Source organism: Hermetia illucens, chromosome 2 (genome assembly GCF_905115235.1).
Source record: "Hermetia illucens chromosome 2, iHerIll2.2.curated.20191125, whole genome shotgun sequence".
Taxonomy (NCBI): Eukaryota; Metazoa; Arthropoda; class Insecta; order Diptera; family Stratiomyidae; genus Hermetia; species Hermetia illucens.
The window spans coordinates 160,957,953-160,975,464 of NC_051850.1; the positions used below are offsets into that span (position 1 = coordinate 160,957,953).

At 39.5% G+C, this 17,512-nt stretch overlaps 1 protein-coding gene across 15 annotated transcripts in view; it reads right to left on the bottom strand.

Annotated features, from left to right (window-relative positions):
* Positions 1-17,512, bottom strand: part of LOC119650369 (protein alan shepard) — a 460,805-nt gene that overhangs the window by 206,849 nt on the left and 236,444 nt on the right. For all 15 annotated transcript variants that reach the window (XM_038053092.1, XM_038053091.1, XM_038053086.1 and 12 more), the window contains one exon: positions 15,089-15,340. In XM_038053092.1, the coding sequence (XP_037909020.1) occupies positions 15,089-15,340 (252 nt within the window). The remainder of the gene's footprint in view (positions 1-15,088; positions 15,341-17,512) is intronic.

The following is a 17,512-nucleotide window of genomic DNA, read 5'->3' on the forward strand; positions in this document are numbered from 1 at the left end:
GATGATGATGGCGATGATGAAAAGGAAACAAAAGGAATTATGAATAAAAACCATTATAAGTGAAAAAAGGCACTTCTATTTCCATCGCTTTATTCAGTTTTTTTTTTCGGAGAATAGAAAAAAGGAGCAGCATACCAACTCGGAAAGTTTCCTTTAGCATCCAAGGAATATTCCACTTGTGCTGTGACGTTCCTTTAGGCCAATTCGCCAGAGAGTGGCAGCAAACGGTAATGAACGAGACAAAAATGAAAGGACTACTAAACGGCATCTATACGTCTTAAGAATGAGGCATTCCTTTCACAGGATCAAAGCACATAGGACATTTTGCAATCGTTAATTCGCAAGAAGGATAACGTCTTACGATGTATCCTTAGGGCTTTTTTCCACAGAAGAGACTACTGCACAACGTATTTCAAATGGGCTCTGCAAAACGAAAGAGAAATAGAAAATTGTTTGGCGTTCGCATTTTCTTTTTGATATTATCGTTAGCTAAGTGGTTGAAGAGTTTGCTATTTTCATTCAAATTTGCTTCTTCTTATTCTCCTGCAAATTTCAGGCATGTTTTTTATGGAAATGTGACGCATAACTGTTCCAGCGGAGGAGGCGAATAGTAGGTTAGGATTGAACTGTTTTAAGATATACACATAAATACGTAATGGAGTAACTGGTTCATGAAACTCGGAGCTAAAAAATAAAAGTTGAAATGAAATCGACCTACACCTGTCTGCCATATGGAAATTGGATTAAAAAAAGTTTTCTGGAAAAGTAAGAGCTACAGAATATTAAGCCAATGATTCCTATGCATGTAAAAGAAGGGCGTACGTTTTTCAACCCTGTTTTGTAAAAAGTTAATTAGAACACTTCGGGCGTGGGCTCTCGATTGAGAGTAGACATCATGCATGACATTGTATAACCAAACGCAGGAGCCAAGTCTAGTTTATTTTCTACAATGAGATATAGAGACAGAAGCCGACACGGCTGACTAATAGTTTTGATTTACGCACCTCAGCTTCACAGTCATTATAGTCCTTCTCTAGCAATAATCACAGTAATAATGGAGTAAGCTAACGTATCTATTCTTACAGGTCTGAGGCAGCTTTATCGATCTTCAGTCATGCATGTTACATCAACCAAACTGTCATCTGGTACGCCAACTTCATTTATAGATTCACTACACAGTTTTTTTCAAAGAGCAAGGAGGGATGCCCAAATCTGTGTCAAATTCTGTAAATGCAGCTCTTCAGAAAGATTTTGTATTTTCCAAGTCTAGTTCAGAATTTTCCAAACCAAATTCAGAAGTCTCCATACTAATTTCAGACTTTTCCAAATTAACTTCAGACTTTTCGAAATCCATTTCAGAATTTTCTTTTCATATTCAGACTTTTCCATTCGAAAATCAGAATTTTTTATTTCAAATTCAGAATTTTTTAATTATTTTACTATAAAATGTTATACCAACTTTTTATCACTGGATAAGATTGAAACTAGGATTCTTTGAAAAAAATTTGAGCCGCCCATAAAGTTTCTATTATCATTTGTTTTAGTGGACCATTCCATACGGTTTGGGGAGAAATGTAATGACCCTAACCTTTGCTACTTTTTTTATGACCTTTAAGGGAACGTGACGGATTCAATTTTTGTAAATTTTTATTTTTTGTTATGATTGATTTTGATTGAAAATACGTCCGAAAATATGTGGTAAGAATATGAAAGTCATATTCGATTTTAAAAAAGAGCGAGGCGTGTCAAAGCAGCATTTTGAGCCTCTTACTTCTTGTGTCGAGCCTTTCTCTTCAAAAAGTCTGCTCTAAACGTTTATGTTACATACTCTCGTTTTGTTAATATGTTGTATAAGAGAAGGAAACATTTTAGAAACTGGTTTTGCGGGTTATGATCCGGTTTCTATTCTGAAAAATCACTACTGTCAGAACTGTTATAAATTTGTAAACGCATTTTTCTCCAAACAAGGTTTTTAGGTTGGCATGGGTGATTTAAAAAAAACACTTGATCAATCGCTTTGAAATTTTAATACAGGGTAAGCCATTTAATATGGGCTCATCTGATAACCCTGTAACTTTTGGCAGGAATGTCAGATTGACTAATGACATACCGCGTTTGAAGCGTTAGTCCAAGACAATCTATAACATGGAGCAATACACTCCAAAAGAACGCGCTGAAATAATTCAGCTTTACATTCAAAATAAGCTCCCAATTGTGTTAACTCAACGTACATTTCGTAAAAAAAATAAAGTGAAAAGTGCTCCATCTAAAAACACTTTGCAGCGTTTATACGCAAAATTTATTAATCACGATCAGCAATACCAGTCACGCCCCCAGTTAACGTACAGGATGTTCCGATGAAAATATTGAAGCCGTACGAGCCAGTATTGAGGAAACTCTGAGAACATCGAGTTATCGCCGTTCCCAGGAGTTGGGCGTTGCAAAAACCACACTCAGGCGCATAATTCGTATCGATTTAAAAATGTTTCCGAATAAAATTCAATTGGCACAAAAATTAAACCCAGTTGATTGTCCGAAACGCCTTGATTATGCCAAATGGGCCGTCGAAATTGTTCCCAATGAACCAGATTTTTGGCGAACAATCATGTCAGGCGAAACCCATTTTCAGTTAAATGGAGGCGTAAATAAGCAAAACTGTCGCTTCTACGCTACCGAAAATTCTCAATTAATTGAAGAACAGCCTCTCTTCGATCAAAACGTGATTGTGTAGCGCGGTGTTTGTGAGGAGAAAGTCATCGGTGCGTTCTTTTTCGAAAATGACGAAGAAGCCTCCGTTACCATCAATGGCGAGCGTTATCGGATCATGATTTGTGATTTTGTCATGCCAATCATCATTGAAAATGGCATGGAAGGCTTCTGGTTTCAGCAGAACGGAGCAACTTGCCACACTTCACGCGCTACAATCGATTTTTTGAACCCATTGTTTCTTGGAAGGTTGATATCCAAACATGGTGATTTTCCATGGCCATCGAAATCACCAGATTTGACGCCACCAGACTTTTTTCTGTGGGGCTATCTCAAATCCAAGGTATACATCACCAATCCAAGGACTCTAGCTCAACTCAACAACGACATTCGATGCGAAGTGGCCGGCATATCGGCGGAAACATTGGCCAAAACGGTGGAAAACCATCAAGGCCAAAGGCGAACATTTGAAAGATATAATTTTCAAAAAATAACTGGAACAAATCTTCTTGAACTAAAATAAATGTTTTTAATATGAATAGCAAAAAAGAATGTTTTTTTCATGTTTTTCCAGAAACAAATGGGCGCACATTAAATGACCGGCCCTGTATGTTATTCTACACATTTAAAGCAATAACCTCGGAGACGGAAATAGGTGCTAAATATTTTGATATTTAAATTGACGGGGATTGATGCCGTGGCGAAAAGGCTTAAGAAGCGATTCGGAAGAATAACTCCTCCCAAACAACTCCCGGATTAAACGCTTCCGTGGTAACGAGGAAGAATATCCCGAATGGAGGTTCTCGAACTCAAGACGCAAGCAAGAAATGACACACAAGCCGCGAATGGATAATGCAAATATTACAAACCTGAAATGGGTGGACGACAGAGAAATAGTTGGGACAAAAGTGGCCAAGAAACGGTTGGCGTAGAAGAGCAAAAACTCAGAAAACCGAGACCAGACGCTATTTTGATTAAGAAAACGGAGGAAACGTCGTATGCGGATATATTGCGCAGCGTTAAAACTGACCCCAAATCGGAGGAAATAGGCATAATGGTGTCCAAATTTAGAAGAACTCAAAAAGGGGACCTATTTATTTAGTATAAATTTCGCGAAGCAGGAGAAAAATTAGCTGAGTTCAGAAGGACCATCAGAGGGGCGTACAAACAGAACTCTAACCCATCGTATTACCATCGAATGGAAAGGCATCGATGAAGTTACCACCCAGGCGGACATGGTGGCGGCGAATCGCTCTCAAGACCAAAAGGGTTTGAACTTCTATATTCTATATTCGAAATAATCATCTTCGATTAAAGTTAATATTGCTGAGCAAATGACTCAAAAGTTGGCTTGAGAACGATGTTGCGAGGTAGGGCATCCGGGATGTTTCCTGTGCACCAAATAGGACATTACCACAGATTCGCCCAAGTGAGGAAAATACAGGAAGGAGAAAGATTGACCAGGAAACTGTTAAATTTACAGGCGACCCGATTGCATGATAAATTTTGTATCGCATCACACAAGTCAATTGTAGAAAGAAACTTATTCAGAACTAGAAAATCAAGCTTAGGGAAGCTATAGGTTGTACGTTGGACGACGGACTATAATAATAATCGTAAGTCCAATAACCCAATTGGTGCAGAGCCTTGAAGTGTGTTAGATCACTTCATTTAAGACGTAACGGTACACTATTACAGGATTACAGTATCCTATAGGAAGCAATGTGGCCGGCATTGCGCTCGCTCGAGATTATTATCCTGATTTGACTCAGGTACTCGACTGGTATCTGACGTCAAATCACGATACAAATCCCACTGCCACCAGTGAGGACTGAACCGCGATCTTCCGTACAACAGCCAACTATGACGGTGAAAATGTTTTAAAAAACCTCAGGTGGCCTAAACTAGAGGAAATTTATCTCTTCCAAATCAAGTGCGCAAGTGCAAGAAATCACGAGACTTTCAAATCCCCATCCAGCGCATCAAGCCACCGTTGTTTCGGCCGGCCTTTAGGTTGCTTACCATCGACTTCGATGTTCAAACCAAAGAATTCCCGTTAGTGCGAATTACGTGACCATTCCAACGAAGATTTGTCTTTTATAGTCGGCCAAGACTCAGACTAATAGAAAGCGACAGGACAGACTTTGCTGATGATAAAACTCTTGTTATATGAACTGAATGAAATGAAACACAAAGTTAGGAACAAATCGACCAAAGAAATGAATAATCGAGAGTGATTAGGACCTGAAATTTCTATAATAAAACAAGCGGATCCTGGAACGAGACTCGAAGCTCCATAAATAATAAATAAAATAAATGTATTTTCCTGTTTCCTTCGAAATAGCTTAATTAAAATTATTTATATTTTTCTTTCCAGAATCGCAATATTTCTGCCTTCAGATGTGATACATACCCTTCGCAATTAGCTTGCAATGTTGTTATTTCCGAGGGGCGGGTGCAGATACCAGGCACGTTTCACTTGTCAAATGCAATTATGATTTAAAAATTTAAGTAGGTTGTTTAGCACTATTAAATATTCAAAATCTGTCACACAATTGCATATCATATTTTTTTACCAGCTGTGTATTATTTTTTGCATTCCGTAACTTCTTAACCGGCTTTCGAGGAGACCTATTTCAATTAGTGGGCGAAATTATCTATTATCTATCATATTATCTCGAAAGCTGACCTGTATACTTCTTTCGGCGTATTCTATTCTTGCCACAATTTGGTATATATTGTTGATATCATCCACTTCTCTTTCTAAAGCAACTTATCAACCGCCTTTACCTCAGATTCCTAGTTCGTAAATTTTACACTCCAAACAGTCCTCAATTAAAGTAACATCTTCAATAATGCTGCCAGTTTTTTACCCCTTCAAACACACCCTAAAATGCAGAGCTTACAATGGAAAAAAATCATTTACATATAATTTTGCATTTATTATGCTATTGCCGGCATTATGGGCAACTTGATGGATGGTAGAGATATTGCTTGTCCTTGCGACCTTAGCTGGGAACAGGGGTGAGCGGAGTAGTGAATGTGTAATATTAAGAAAAACGAAATCGGGGACCTACGTTGACCTTTGATGAAAAACAGTAGGATTCAGCTCCTATGATTTGAAGGAGTAGGGAGAGAGGGGTCCGTCTACGTTGCAAGAACCTGCCGAAATTACTCTCAATGGAAAATAATCGGTGCGGAAAGCATACGTTTGAAAGGAATTTAAGCTAGTAAATCTTTGGTGCTGAAGAAAAGGAGATCTGAAAATAAAGAGACAAACTATTGCGTGGCAATCAGATTTTGTGTTTATGTAAGAGGTTCGGTCCGTCCGCAGGGCTCTTTCATTGCAAAGTTATCAGTACTGCCCGGGCGGGTGAAAATTGTCCTGGCATAGAGACGAACCACCTGAATTTTAAGCTTTTGCATTGTTTGTGGTTAATATTTCATTCTAGTTAACGAATATTATTCACCGCCAATTTTCTTTGGTAAAATTTAAAATTCTAAAAAGAAAAAGTTTTCCCACAAATTGCCATAATCGATTATGATTTACGTTTTAGATAAAGCGCAGCTGGGATATGTAGGTCAGCATCTGGAACAATTTTCGCAGTTCAAGGGGTTTCCAATTTACTCCACCAAAGCAAGTAAAATGCAGCAACTGTAGGTTCCGGTTACAAAGGAAGAAGTACCGAAAGAAAAGGAAACACCGTCGGAGTATCCTCCGAAAGTACACTATCAGTTTTAAGCGGAAGTCCGAAGTCCGAAAGTATATTATCAGTTTTAAACGGTAAGAACGTGTACAATACCAAGGGGGAGGTGGGTAGTATCACAAACAAATGTTTGTGATACTATATACTGACCACTGGGAACTTAGTGTTAACCGAAGGGGAATACCAGAGGGTGTAGTCTATTTACAGCTTCTCTCAAGTATTAGGCTCGATATTCATCTGAATGTGCCTCTATATGACGGATAAGCGAGCACCACAGTCAGTTGTCAGTTATGTAGAATCCAAGTGGGGAAAACGGAATATGCCCTCTATATGAAAAGGCGAAGAGCGCTTCAAGCGGCCTGCAGCAGCTAGGAAGAATTATACCTAGTTACCAGTTTAATTTGTTTTTAGGAATCACGATCTCTAAGAGGAAACTAGTCAAAATCTTAGAGATGACAAGGTACCAGATTTGTATAAAACTTTCCAATGGTCTTGCTGAAATATATCTGATTGATCCTTTAGTACCTTTGAAGATTACATGATGAAAAGGTTATTTCATGGCTAATTAGAAGGGAGAAGCTTTTGTTACGGAGTCCACCAACTGGGAAAAAGTTACGTGGTAACACACTGTTTTCCTTCGTACGACACTAGACGCCTCTCACTACTTCATAAGGTCGATCAATACCTACCCAGATATTCAATGCAACGAAATAGACAATAAACCAAACGAGTAATAGTAGTAATGGCAGAAATTCGTTAAAGGTCCATATTAGCACCCCTCTACGGAATGTGATGAATAATAGCGTATTCGTCCTTTCCATGCCAAGAGAAACAGTAGTAATGACTAAGACGTACGATATGACGATAGTTGACGATTTTTATTCAGTAACCACTTACTTGAGACATACAATTATCCAACCCCATTTTCTAACCTCCTTGGCCCAATTTAGGCATAGAACCTTCACAGCCTCCCGTCGTCTTCGGCACATGAGTATATTTAATCACAACTACAATTTTGCTGTCGAAAATTCCCAATTATAATATTGTCTTGAGGTCAAAAGGAGATTTCTATCAAAGCCGTAATTAGTGAAACAAAGTGTTTATAAAAAGGACAAGATTCCACTCAAAAATAAATAGCAGGACTACCGAGACAACAGTTGACAGCGTCTCTTTTGATGACTCTTTTTATGTGCAACCTAAACCTAGAAAAAAATAGACATTTCGCAGAATGTGTTGAATATTTTTCTGTCTTCCCCGAGGGTCATCAATTAAGGGAATACCTGAATCACATCAGCTCTAGTACTAGGAGAAACTGAACAACTGGCTGGTTTAGTTCGCCAATACAAAAACAAGTTCAGAATTGGTTCCAGTTTCTAACTTTTTTTAAATATCGTAATTTACAAATTTCGCGAAATTCCCATTTCCGCAGATTGGAATGTCCCTGAAACCCCTAAACCCCTTCATCCGTTCATTTCTGCAACGCCCATATAACCTCTTCAATCCTCAAACAAATTTCCTCGAAAAAATCGTTAGAAAAAACTCTCATGGCCAATTATTATGGAAATCGTTTTCCTATCATTTTTCTCATAGCATTCATTTCAAATAACGATTATTTCAAGTCAAATCCCTGAGTACCACTTGGTACCCGCCCATCGACGAAACGCAATAATAATGGTCCGTGTGAAGGCCGTTACCGAGGGTATGAAATGATTTTTCCGTAGGCCTATTTCACTTGTTTTTCCAAGCTATCCAGGACTATTTTCGCCGTTTTCGGCTTATGGGCTACAGGCTTTATAGTCGGCAAAAACCTCCGCATTCATTCTTATTCACATTCGCAGCATCATCATCATCATTCAGCAGTTTCATCGTTGTTCGTTCTTAACATCAACCAGGGTATATATGCCATATTATAGTATGCGTGGTATGTACGGAGGAACAGTTTCATTGCTCTATTACCAGAAAACGATGGACTTTTTCATGAAAAATAATAAAAACCGAGAAAGTTTGATAGACTTTTATGATTGGGTTTGATTTTATGTACAGCCCCGAAACAGCCCAAGTGAAGGAAACAGCGTTGATTACATCAAATGAGTTTTTCTGTGATTATAATGAAATGTTCGAAAGGTTACGAAGTTCATTGGCTCAGATATTTTTCCCTATTGTTGTAGGCGTTCCAGGCGCGTAGATTGCCTTTGAAGTTAACGGTATCGGATAATGATATTATATTTGCCTCGGGGATCTTTTTCATGGGGGGTAGTTAAATCTTAAAATTTGACTTCAACACTAAATGGTTCTAGTTCCGAGGAATAATGCAAGGACTGCATTGACAATTTTTGATGAACTCTAAGATCAGGTATTAAGGTAGATGCCATCCGACGCGAGTTCCCAAACTTTATTTAAAAATTCCCTACTACATTTACTCTCTGGTCTTTATCTTTGCTTTTCTTCAAATTCCTAGTTCTTCTTCTTTCTATTCCTTACCTGAAACATAAACTAATTCAAAAAACTATTTCCATTTTTCCAAATCCACTAACCTTCATCTTTTTAAAATATCGGTGTTGTTGTTGTGTCATTGCTGCTATTGGAAACAGCTAGACGTACATCATAGGCTTAGGTTAATGGTTGGGACCCAGATGGGATGCGTACAAATAAGTTCTATACGAGCAACTGATATGGATTGAAGTGCGGGAATTTAACTTTGAACGGGAGAAGGACTTAAATAAGTAGACCGGTGAGGAACCTCGAGTTTTTAATGAAGTATTTTACAAGAAATGGAATTGTTTGAAAATCGGTAAGCGATGTGATTTTTTTGAGGACCTTTTCCTGACTGTTGGATGTCTCAAAAAACTTTTCAAATCCAGTAGGTCGTAAGATGCTAAAGTAGGGATGGAACCTTAATGTCAGCTGATGTTGTATCAGAAAAGAATATAATCCGTAGTCGGTCTCCCTCATTTCGATTGCGTATTCTTGATTGGAGGATGTTCAACTCCACGCGTAAATTACATGATCTATGATCATTATGGTCTATTTCATAACCGCTTTCTTATATCATTTTGAACTGCGTTTAGCGTTTTAAGGTCCATCCCTGTTTAAGTTCATTAGCTGATGAATTTTGTTCATTAGCTGATGAATTTTTGTGCCCCAAATACCTAACCAGGTATTCTTAAATTAGTGCGCCCCTGCGTTTAATCATCCGCTATCACCGCGGTCTTAGCAATGGTCTGAAAAGGCACTTTGCTGGCGAAAGTTAGGTGAAAATATATTGGAGGTAAGAAGGTCCATATACAAAAATGTGAAATCTTGTCTTGAGAGAAAGAACGCGGACCAAGTTAATGGCCGATCACCTACATGGGAGAGTAGGGTGCGGTATCCCTTGATTTGGAGTGAACATTGAAAATATATAATTTTTGGCAGTTCCAGGATTGAGGGGAATCTGAGTTTCCTTGATGACTGATCAGACCAATTGTCAAGAAATGTTCTCCCACTTTTGTTGAAAATTATACACAGAGAGAGGGAAATATGTTGCTTGGAGTTAACAAGGATGAGGTTAGGACAGGTCCGACATTGCTTTAAAACTTACCGATGAGGAACTCAAGTAAAGAAGACGTGAGGAGAGTAATAATGAGAGATTCGGAGCAGTCTGTATCTAGAAGAAGCGTAGAGGCCACAGTAGTTGAGAGAGCAAACACGGGAGAAGCAAGAACGGAGAAAGTCGCAGGATTGTTGTGTGGAGTTGGCAGGGAGGTCAATGGAAGAAGGGAAAGACTGAGTGTGGTTATGGGAATAGAATGTGTGGGACCGAAACGGTTTCAAGTTACTACGGACAAGGGCGGCCACGACAAATATCTGTTATACGGTTTTTTAATCATCGACTTTGCAGTGGCATGCATAGCCTTGACATGAGCAAGGTCGACGTCATTCTTAATAACCCGAAACTTCTTCTGCAGTGCATGTTTCAGGCGGATGTTATTAAGGATATCCGTTGTGAACTAAGGTGAGTTAGCACCCAAATAAATAGTAGAAGGAGGGACATAACGTAAGAGGAGTTCAGACAACATATTGTAAAAGATGCCAAGAGTTAGATCGTACGTTGAGTTAGATAATATGTGATCCCAATTGATTGACGATAAGGCTGAGTTGACGCCATCAAAGTTGGCTCCGCGGAAATTGAACGTAGCAATTTTACGCACAATTTTGTTTTGGAGTTTGAACGAGAGAGGTGGCGCTCTAGGAGTTTGGAAACGAAGAGATTGAGAGTGCGGCCCAAGGAGTTTTTGGTGGTGTTGAAATTCAGGACAGGGCAAGTGTTCATAAAAGAAGAGAGTACAACGGAAGAGTGGAAGGAATTGAAAGACCAGGTAAGTAAGGGGAGGTTATAATTTCCGGAGATGGAGGAAGGGAGGAAAGAAAATTTGACAGTAAGGAGTTCTAACAAGCTATCAAACAATTCTTCGTACAGGTGAGAAGGACAAGCACAGAGGACGTATATACATGATACAATAAACTGGAGGGAGTTGGACGGGGTGACACGTAGAACAACACAATCATAACGTGAACCAGCGGAATTGATCATTTATTGTAATAAGAAGCCCACCGCCAGTCGGCGTACGTCATGCAGCCTGGTCTGTGTCGCAGCGGAGAATGAAATACCCTTCGGGGACCTTCAACTTTAGTATATTATTGTTATGCGGGGTTTCAGAAATACAAACTACATAATATTGCTGAGACAGGGCGGATAAATTGAAAACCCCCAGCTGGTTCTTAAACCCCTAACATTTTGATAAAACAGACGGACATTGAACACAGAATCAGCTACATTGATCGGCGAGGTAGGTACACTACCCTGAAATTTATTCGCGTTGGTACGCTTGAACGGCTTGATGAACACACCTTCAGGCCAGAAAGAAGGATTCCCGATTTAGTGACAATCGCGCAGACAAGTGACCTTAAAAGAAGTTATCACTCGTTCAAGGTTGCTGACTTTTGTCAATTTGACACAGGACAATGGTGAGACTTTGCTTTTTATATACTCCAGCACCTCGTCAGTGGAAATGGCGAACACTAGCAAGGAAAAAACACCTGTTTTGATGGAGAAGCCATCTTTATCCGAGGGCGTTTGGTTAGAGTGAAACGCCTGGGCTTATAGTAGCGGCGGGAAGAGAAGCTTCGCCGGCGACGGGAACGATGTGAAAGGGTTATAACCTGGAAAGGAGGCTACGGATATTGCTCCTTGAAGGTTTCCAATAGTAACAACACGGAGCTAAAAAAGTGAAAGATCTGTTCTGAAAGCGACTCTCCGAATCAAATCCCAAAATCGTTCCACACTCATCTACGGGAATTCGTTCATAGTAAGGATGCATGATATCGAGAAATACCAAAAGAGACCAGGTTCATATATGTGAATTTAGTTACTGTAAAAGTTGGGAGGCAAACATGCTAAAAATCCTTTACCTTCAACGCTCTGATTTAGTTTCAGGTTCTTTTGTTTTCAGCTATTTAATACCGCAGCACTGTTGCAATTTCACCAGAGCTGCAGGGAGAAAATCCAACCCTCGGGGTGAAAATCATATGGGTCTGGTATAAAAATTATGCGGGTCCCCATATTATTCCTTTTTTTTACTGAAATTTCTATCCCGGGCTCTCGAGAAAACTCCCGGCTCGAGGGGAATCCTCCATTTCTATCCACCTCTCATCAGGCCAACATTTCGCTAATCAATTTGTGGATGTAAGCTCGGTCCCTTTCCAGCGTATCGGGACTTACAAAAACCGACAAAAGAACGTTGAGCTTTTTATCTGGACGAAATAGAGATTTAAGAAACACTAGCTCCTATTCTGAGCTTTTGGTGAAGGATCAATTTTTTTTATATTATGAATGGCTATGGTCTTGAGAATGTAATATTAGACGTAAAATATTGAACGATTCTGCCTGGCAACGAAGTTACATTGAACGGGAAACCATGTGACTTTTCACAGCTGGTTCTTTTGGAAAGCTTTCCATCAATTTTTGTAGAATTGACAGCAAAAATTCTACAAATTCGACAACAGACCACCAGAAAAATTATAGAAGGGAGCAAACGGTGATTCACTATGTTACGTTCTAAAAGGCTGATGGAATCGACTGATTGGGAAGCTCAAGAAGACATTTTGAAGGGCAGCTAGCATGATCTTATATGTCAGGATATTCACGACATAGCCTCATTGACTAGAGACCGAACGCTTTGAATAGTGGCAGGGCGTGTCCTTTCGGAATAGTGCCCTTCTCTGGGTGCCAGATTCTGGTTACCACCACCGGTTTCGCCCATAATTCTTTGAGCTTAACACAGCTCGCCCGAAAAACCTTCCGTTCTTGACTAAAAGGAAAAGGTGAGGAGTGTTCTGTGCGTATTCCACATAAAATAATGACAGTCCCTCAGAAATTCAGCTGGTTGTGACTGCTTGCTTTGCTTTTGTTTCTGAGTGATTTCGGTTCTCGGAACAATGACGACAATATTAGCGTAAAGTGTGCCTGCCAATTGGAGCTTCCGATGGGAATAACCGAAATTGGTTGGAGGGCAGATCGGAAAAATCGGTTCATTCCTTGGTAAGAATTCCTTCAACAAACTCCAATATTTTTTCTGGCTGTTGTGTTGCCAATATATACGAGACAACTCAGTCATGTTGAGTTCCACGATAAGAGGAGCAGGAGAAGATGCGATACATGGTGCATTTTCTCACTCCATCGCGGCATTCAGATCTTAAGTGGGCCATATTTTGTTACTTTTCCAATTTTAGATTCGTGCTTTTCTTTCTCCCCTTTGCAATTTAGTTTCTGATGGGATCCCATGTATCGGATAAAGGAAACGTCAAATAATGATGCCAGAAGGATTAAAGTTTCTAAAAGGGCTAAGCCTGACTAGCGCAAAGAGATGCAAATTAGTGTCGACATGATACCGTTCCAACAGAGCTGCACTAACACAGATACTGACAGACTTACACGCCTAATTACGAAAATTATCCTAAGGATTTGAAATAGTTCGGTTCCAATGGTTCACTATCGTCAACTCGAATGATATTTCAGACCTTTCTCCAATTTTTAGAGCCAGTAAACAACACATATTCAATTGAAAATTTGAAATGAGGAAGACGATGACTACGCGCAGTTTTTTCCATTGATCTCCTCAGTTAAAAGGCTGTGAGAAAGGGTCATTCATAGCTAGAAAAATCCATTTCTTTCTCATGCACTTGAAACCTCCTACCTACATAAGGTAATCTCAGAGTCCAATTAACCTCACTCACACAAAATTGATTTGCGAGGAATTCAACCACCAAAACGTCCACTAGTCAACTTCGATGCCCATCTAGCTGCTGATAATGACAGCAATAGCATAACATCAAAAGCTAGCGGAAGGAAATGTAAATACGTTGCGGATTAACGATATGTAAAATGACTAAAAATTTAGGGCAAAACACTTCAAATTCTCCTGAAGTTTCCCATACCGTTATTTTTGATATGAATGATTTGAACATTCTCATATTAATACATATCCAAACTATCGAAAAGGGAAACATCTTTGACAAGCTTCTTATATATCTACGGTTGATAAGTTTGCTTATGATAATATACCCACATTTTTTAGGGAAGCGGCTTTTCCTTCCTTATTTGTTCGGAAAACAAGCTTAGCTAAAAATAGAACTTCCGGAAGAGAGATTTTATTTTTAGCGATCCCAATCTCGCAATTTTGAAAACAATACCCAAGATTTCAGATAGATGCCATCGACTAAAATACATATGTACATAATGCATATACCCTCAGGCTAATCAATCATAATACCCCATAACCGAAGTCCAACGTCTGCGAACTCGTCTATTTGTCGTCTATTCCACTTGATTGACAGGAAATTGATGGCGACTGATGACACAGGTACCCTCGTCCTCATCTCAAGTATAAAGAAAATAACCCAGAAAAAAAAATTGAACCAAACTTCAATATCACGACGTAATTAATCCTTTTTGCAAAACAGGCCAAGCAGACCATCAGGTGTTGAACTTGTTCGTTTCCCAAGCTGGTAACATTGGAGAACATCCCCCTAGAGAAAATACTAATGAAGAATTGGGGTGACACTCTATAACAAATTCATTTCTCTCCGTCACAATGACACTTTTGCTGGCAAAAATATATTGTCATGAATATTATTCTGTATAGATGTTTTCAGCACCTCCATTTTTTTCGTCATTAGGTCTCTTTCATTCGCTCTCCCACCCCATTCAATTTTTTTTGTTTGTTTACTAACTCCCGCGACATTAATGATGTGTTGATTACCATACTCATTTCGGTGTCCTTTTTCACTTCCATAATGGGTTAAAAATTGGACTGTTCGTCGCTCACTCCTTGCTTTGTGTAAATAACGAGCGAAAATTGAATTAATTACCGTCATTAGGGTCCCATGCAAGAGGAGTATAAAGGAGGAGCACTTAGAGAAAATGTGTGGAATAATACTATAGTTATGCTTCCTCACGTAATAAAACATTATTAAATTCTTTATGGAGAAATGTTATGAAAGCATAAACGCATGAGTGCATTATTATCTTTGAGTTTCAGATGGTCTTCTGCGCTAGGACGAATTTATCACTTTGTTTGTCTGCAGCTGAAGGTTTTCCACGTCAAATGGGAAAATCGAGGAAAACTTGTACTTACCGTTGCTGGCGTATGTGGTGTGTATGGAGCATAGGCCTGTTGCGGCAACGGGGCTGTATATCTGTATGCTTGTTGAGCAGCCGCTGCAGCGGCTGGTGCATAACCTTGTGGCGTCCACGTGGCACCTCTGTAGGGAGCAGCTAAACCACCAGCTGGACTAGTCATAGCTGGCCTTTGGGCCCCTTTTAATGATACCGGGGCTGGGGGCGGAGCTCCCGGATATGCAGTACGGGGCGCTGCTGTTGTGCTGCCCTGAAAATTTAAGAAGAAAATATTCATTTAGTGAATGATGAAAAGTATCTTATTGCAAAAATGGGGTAAGCTAGCGTTTCTTGAGTTGACAAGTAGAAGATGTGGGAAGGATTTATATTCTAAAATGCGATCAGAAAATAAAAGCAACACAGGAAATCTGCTTACTTATTAAAGTGAACTTCTTGGAAAAGATTAATGAAATTCCTAAAAAAGTTTAATTAATGGTAAATGTCAAGGACGAATCTTTTCGACAAGTCACGCGAAGAGTTTTCCATTGAATCCTTGTATGTTCTCATGAATGATTGCATCAAACTTTCGCTTCTTTTTTTCCTAATTAGCTTTAATTAAGTTTCCTTGTTAATATCCCTACTTCTGCTCCAAGTTTTACCTAGTCAAAAATTCTTGTTATGAAGGGTGTAATATCCATCAAAAATAATTACCAGCAGCTGCAAAGCAGGAGAGCAAGTGCCCTGAAACCGAATCCATACCGCATGTAAAGATTTGGTGGCGTGACCAAACCAAGGAAAAGTTACTTAAAAATTCGGTTGAGGTTCTTTCCTAAAATGTCACTGCACGGCCAGAAATGGAGTCTGCACATTTTCTTAAATTGTGACCTATTAACTGCCACTTTCGCCTTCTAATCAACACGTCAATGGGAACTAATCTTGCCCTTCGACAACTGTACGTTCAAAATTGTTTCAGATCAGTTTCAATCACTGTGCTGTCACGAAACAGTCTCACAGTCTCTCTGATAAGAGGAACTGAAGCCTTACGATGGCTGTCCGACAGAGCGGAGAGAGAATGCTTCAAGGAACTCTGCTCAGAGATGGACGTAAATCCAACGGAGAGAAGAGAGAATTCTTTAAGGAACTCTGCTCGGAAATATAAATCCGCGTGGAAACGCCTATTGAATTGTACTGAAAATTATCCAGGAATTATTTTCCTAACAAGAGAAGGATAATGACGGCTTCAAGACATCTCTGAATGTGACGACTATTCGTGCAGTCGAAACGAAGTGCTGGATATCTGTAATAAAACAGGAAACAATACAGCTGAACTGATCGGCATACCGAATAAGACACTTAAGATTACCTGCTTAGAGAGCGATCGGTCGGCGGACAACAAGACCGAAAGAATTTTCATCATCAAGTGCCATAAAAGAAATAATGCTTCGTTAAGATTGAGAGCCATATCAATACTTCCGGGAGAAGTGGTGACGAATGCAAAACTCAATTTTAAACGGCAAATGGAATGTGCTTACGACGAAGCATCCATCAGAAGTATAACCCTAGCAGGGAAATGCAAGTATGCTAAGGCTAAGGGACCTCTTCAGAGCGAGCTAACTCAGGAGGAAGTTGGATGGAGTCCTGGCCAGTGTCTATAAAAAATGTCCACCTCCTTAAAGAAAACAATTTTGATAAGGTTTCGGAAACTTGAAAATTTCAGGAAAATAGCTAATTTTCAAGCTCTGAATTTTCAATGTTTGAGAATTAACAAAACCTAATTAGAGCGAGTATCGGTTCGGACTGAAGCACTGACGAAGGAGATAAGTAATTGCCAAGTGACAGTGCAGCTCCATTAAAGTATTCCGTTGATAAGCCTCTGTACTAACCAGGCTCGGAAATGTGGTCGTATGGGGATTGCTTTTGGACACTTCAGTCCTTCTCATGTGATAATCAAAGTTTTCGAGTATGCTCCAGTTTGACCACGCCCGTGGAGCCGTAAAACTCCAGTTCCGAGTGCCGCGATCGAGAGGAAAGATCCTCGATGGACCACATCCTCAGTCGGTGGTTTTGCGGTTTCCCCATTATTAAGTCATTACAGTTTTTGAAAGAGATTATTTTGATTTTCCAAGAAGGGTTGAAATAATTCGAAAAATGGAAGGTAGAATAGTACAATCAAAAGACGGAAGTTGCTGATTTTGTGTGCGCCCTCAACAACGAAGGGTCAATAGGAGTAGTCCCCTGAACAGTATGTCAGATTTTCATAGGCATTTTGAGTGTCGAAATAAACGCTTGGCATACGGAATAATACTTCATTAGGGCAGGTCCTTGTTTATTTATGTTTCCTACGCACATTGTCATTTCAGTTGACCGACATCCAAAGTATTCCAATCCAAGTTGCTTCAGGGAGAATAATTTTGGGTTGATTCCAAGCTTATGAGGGATGTTT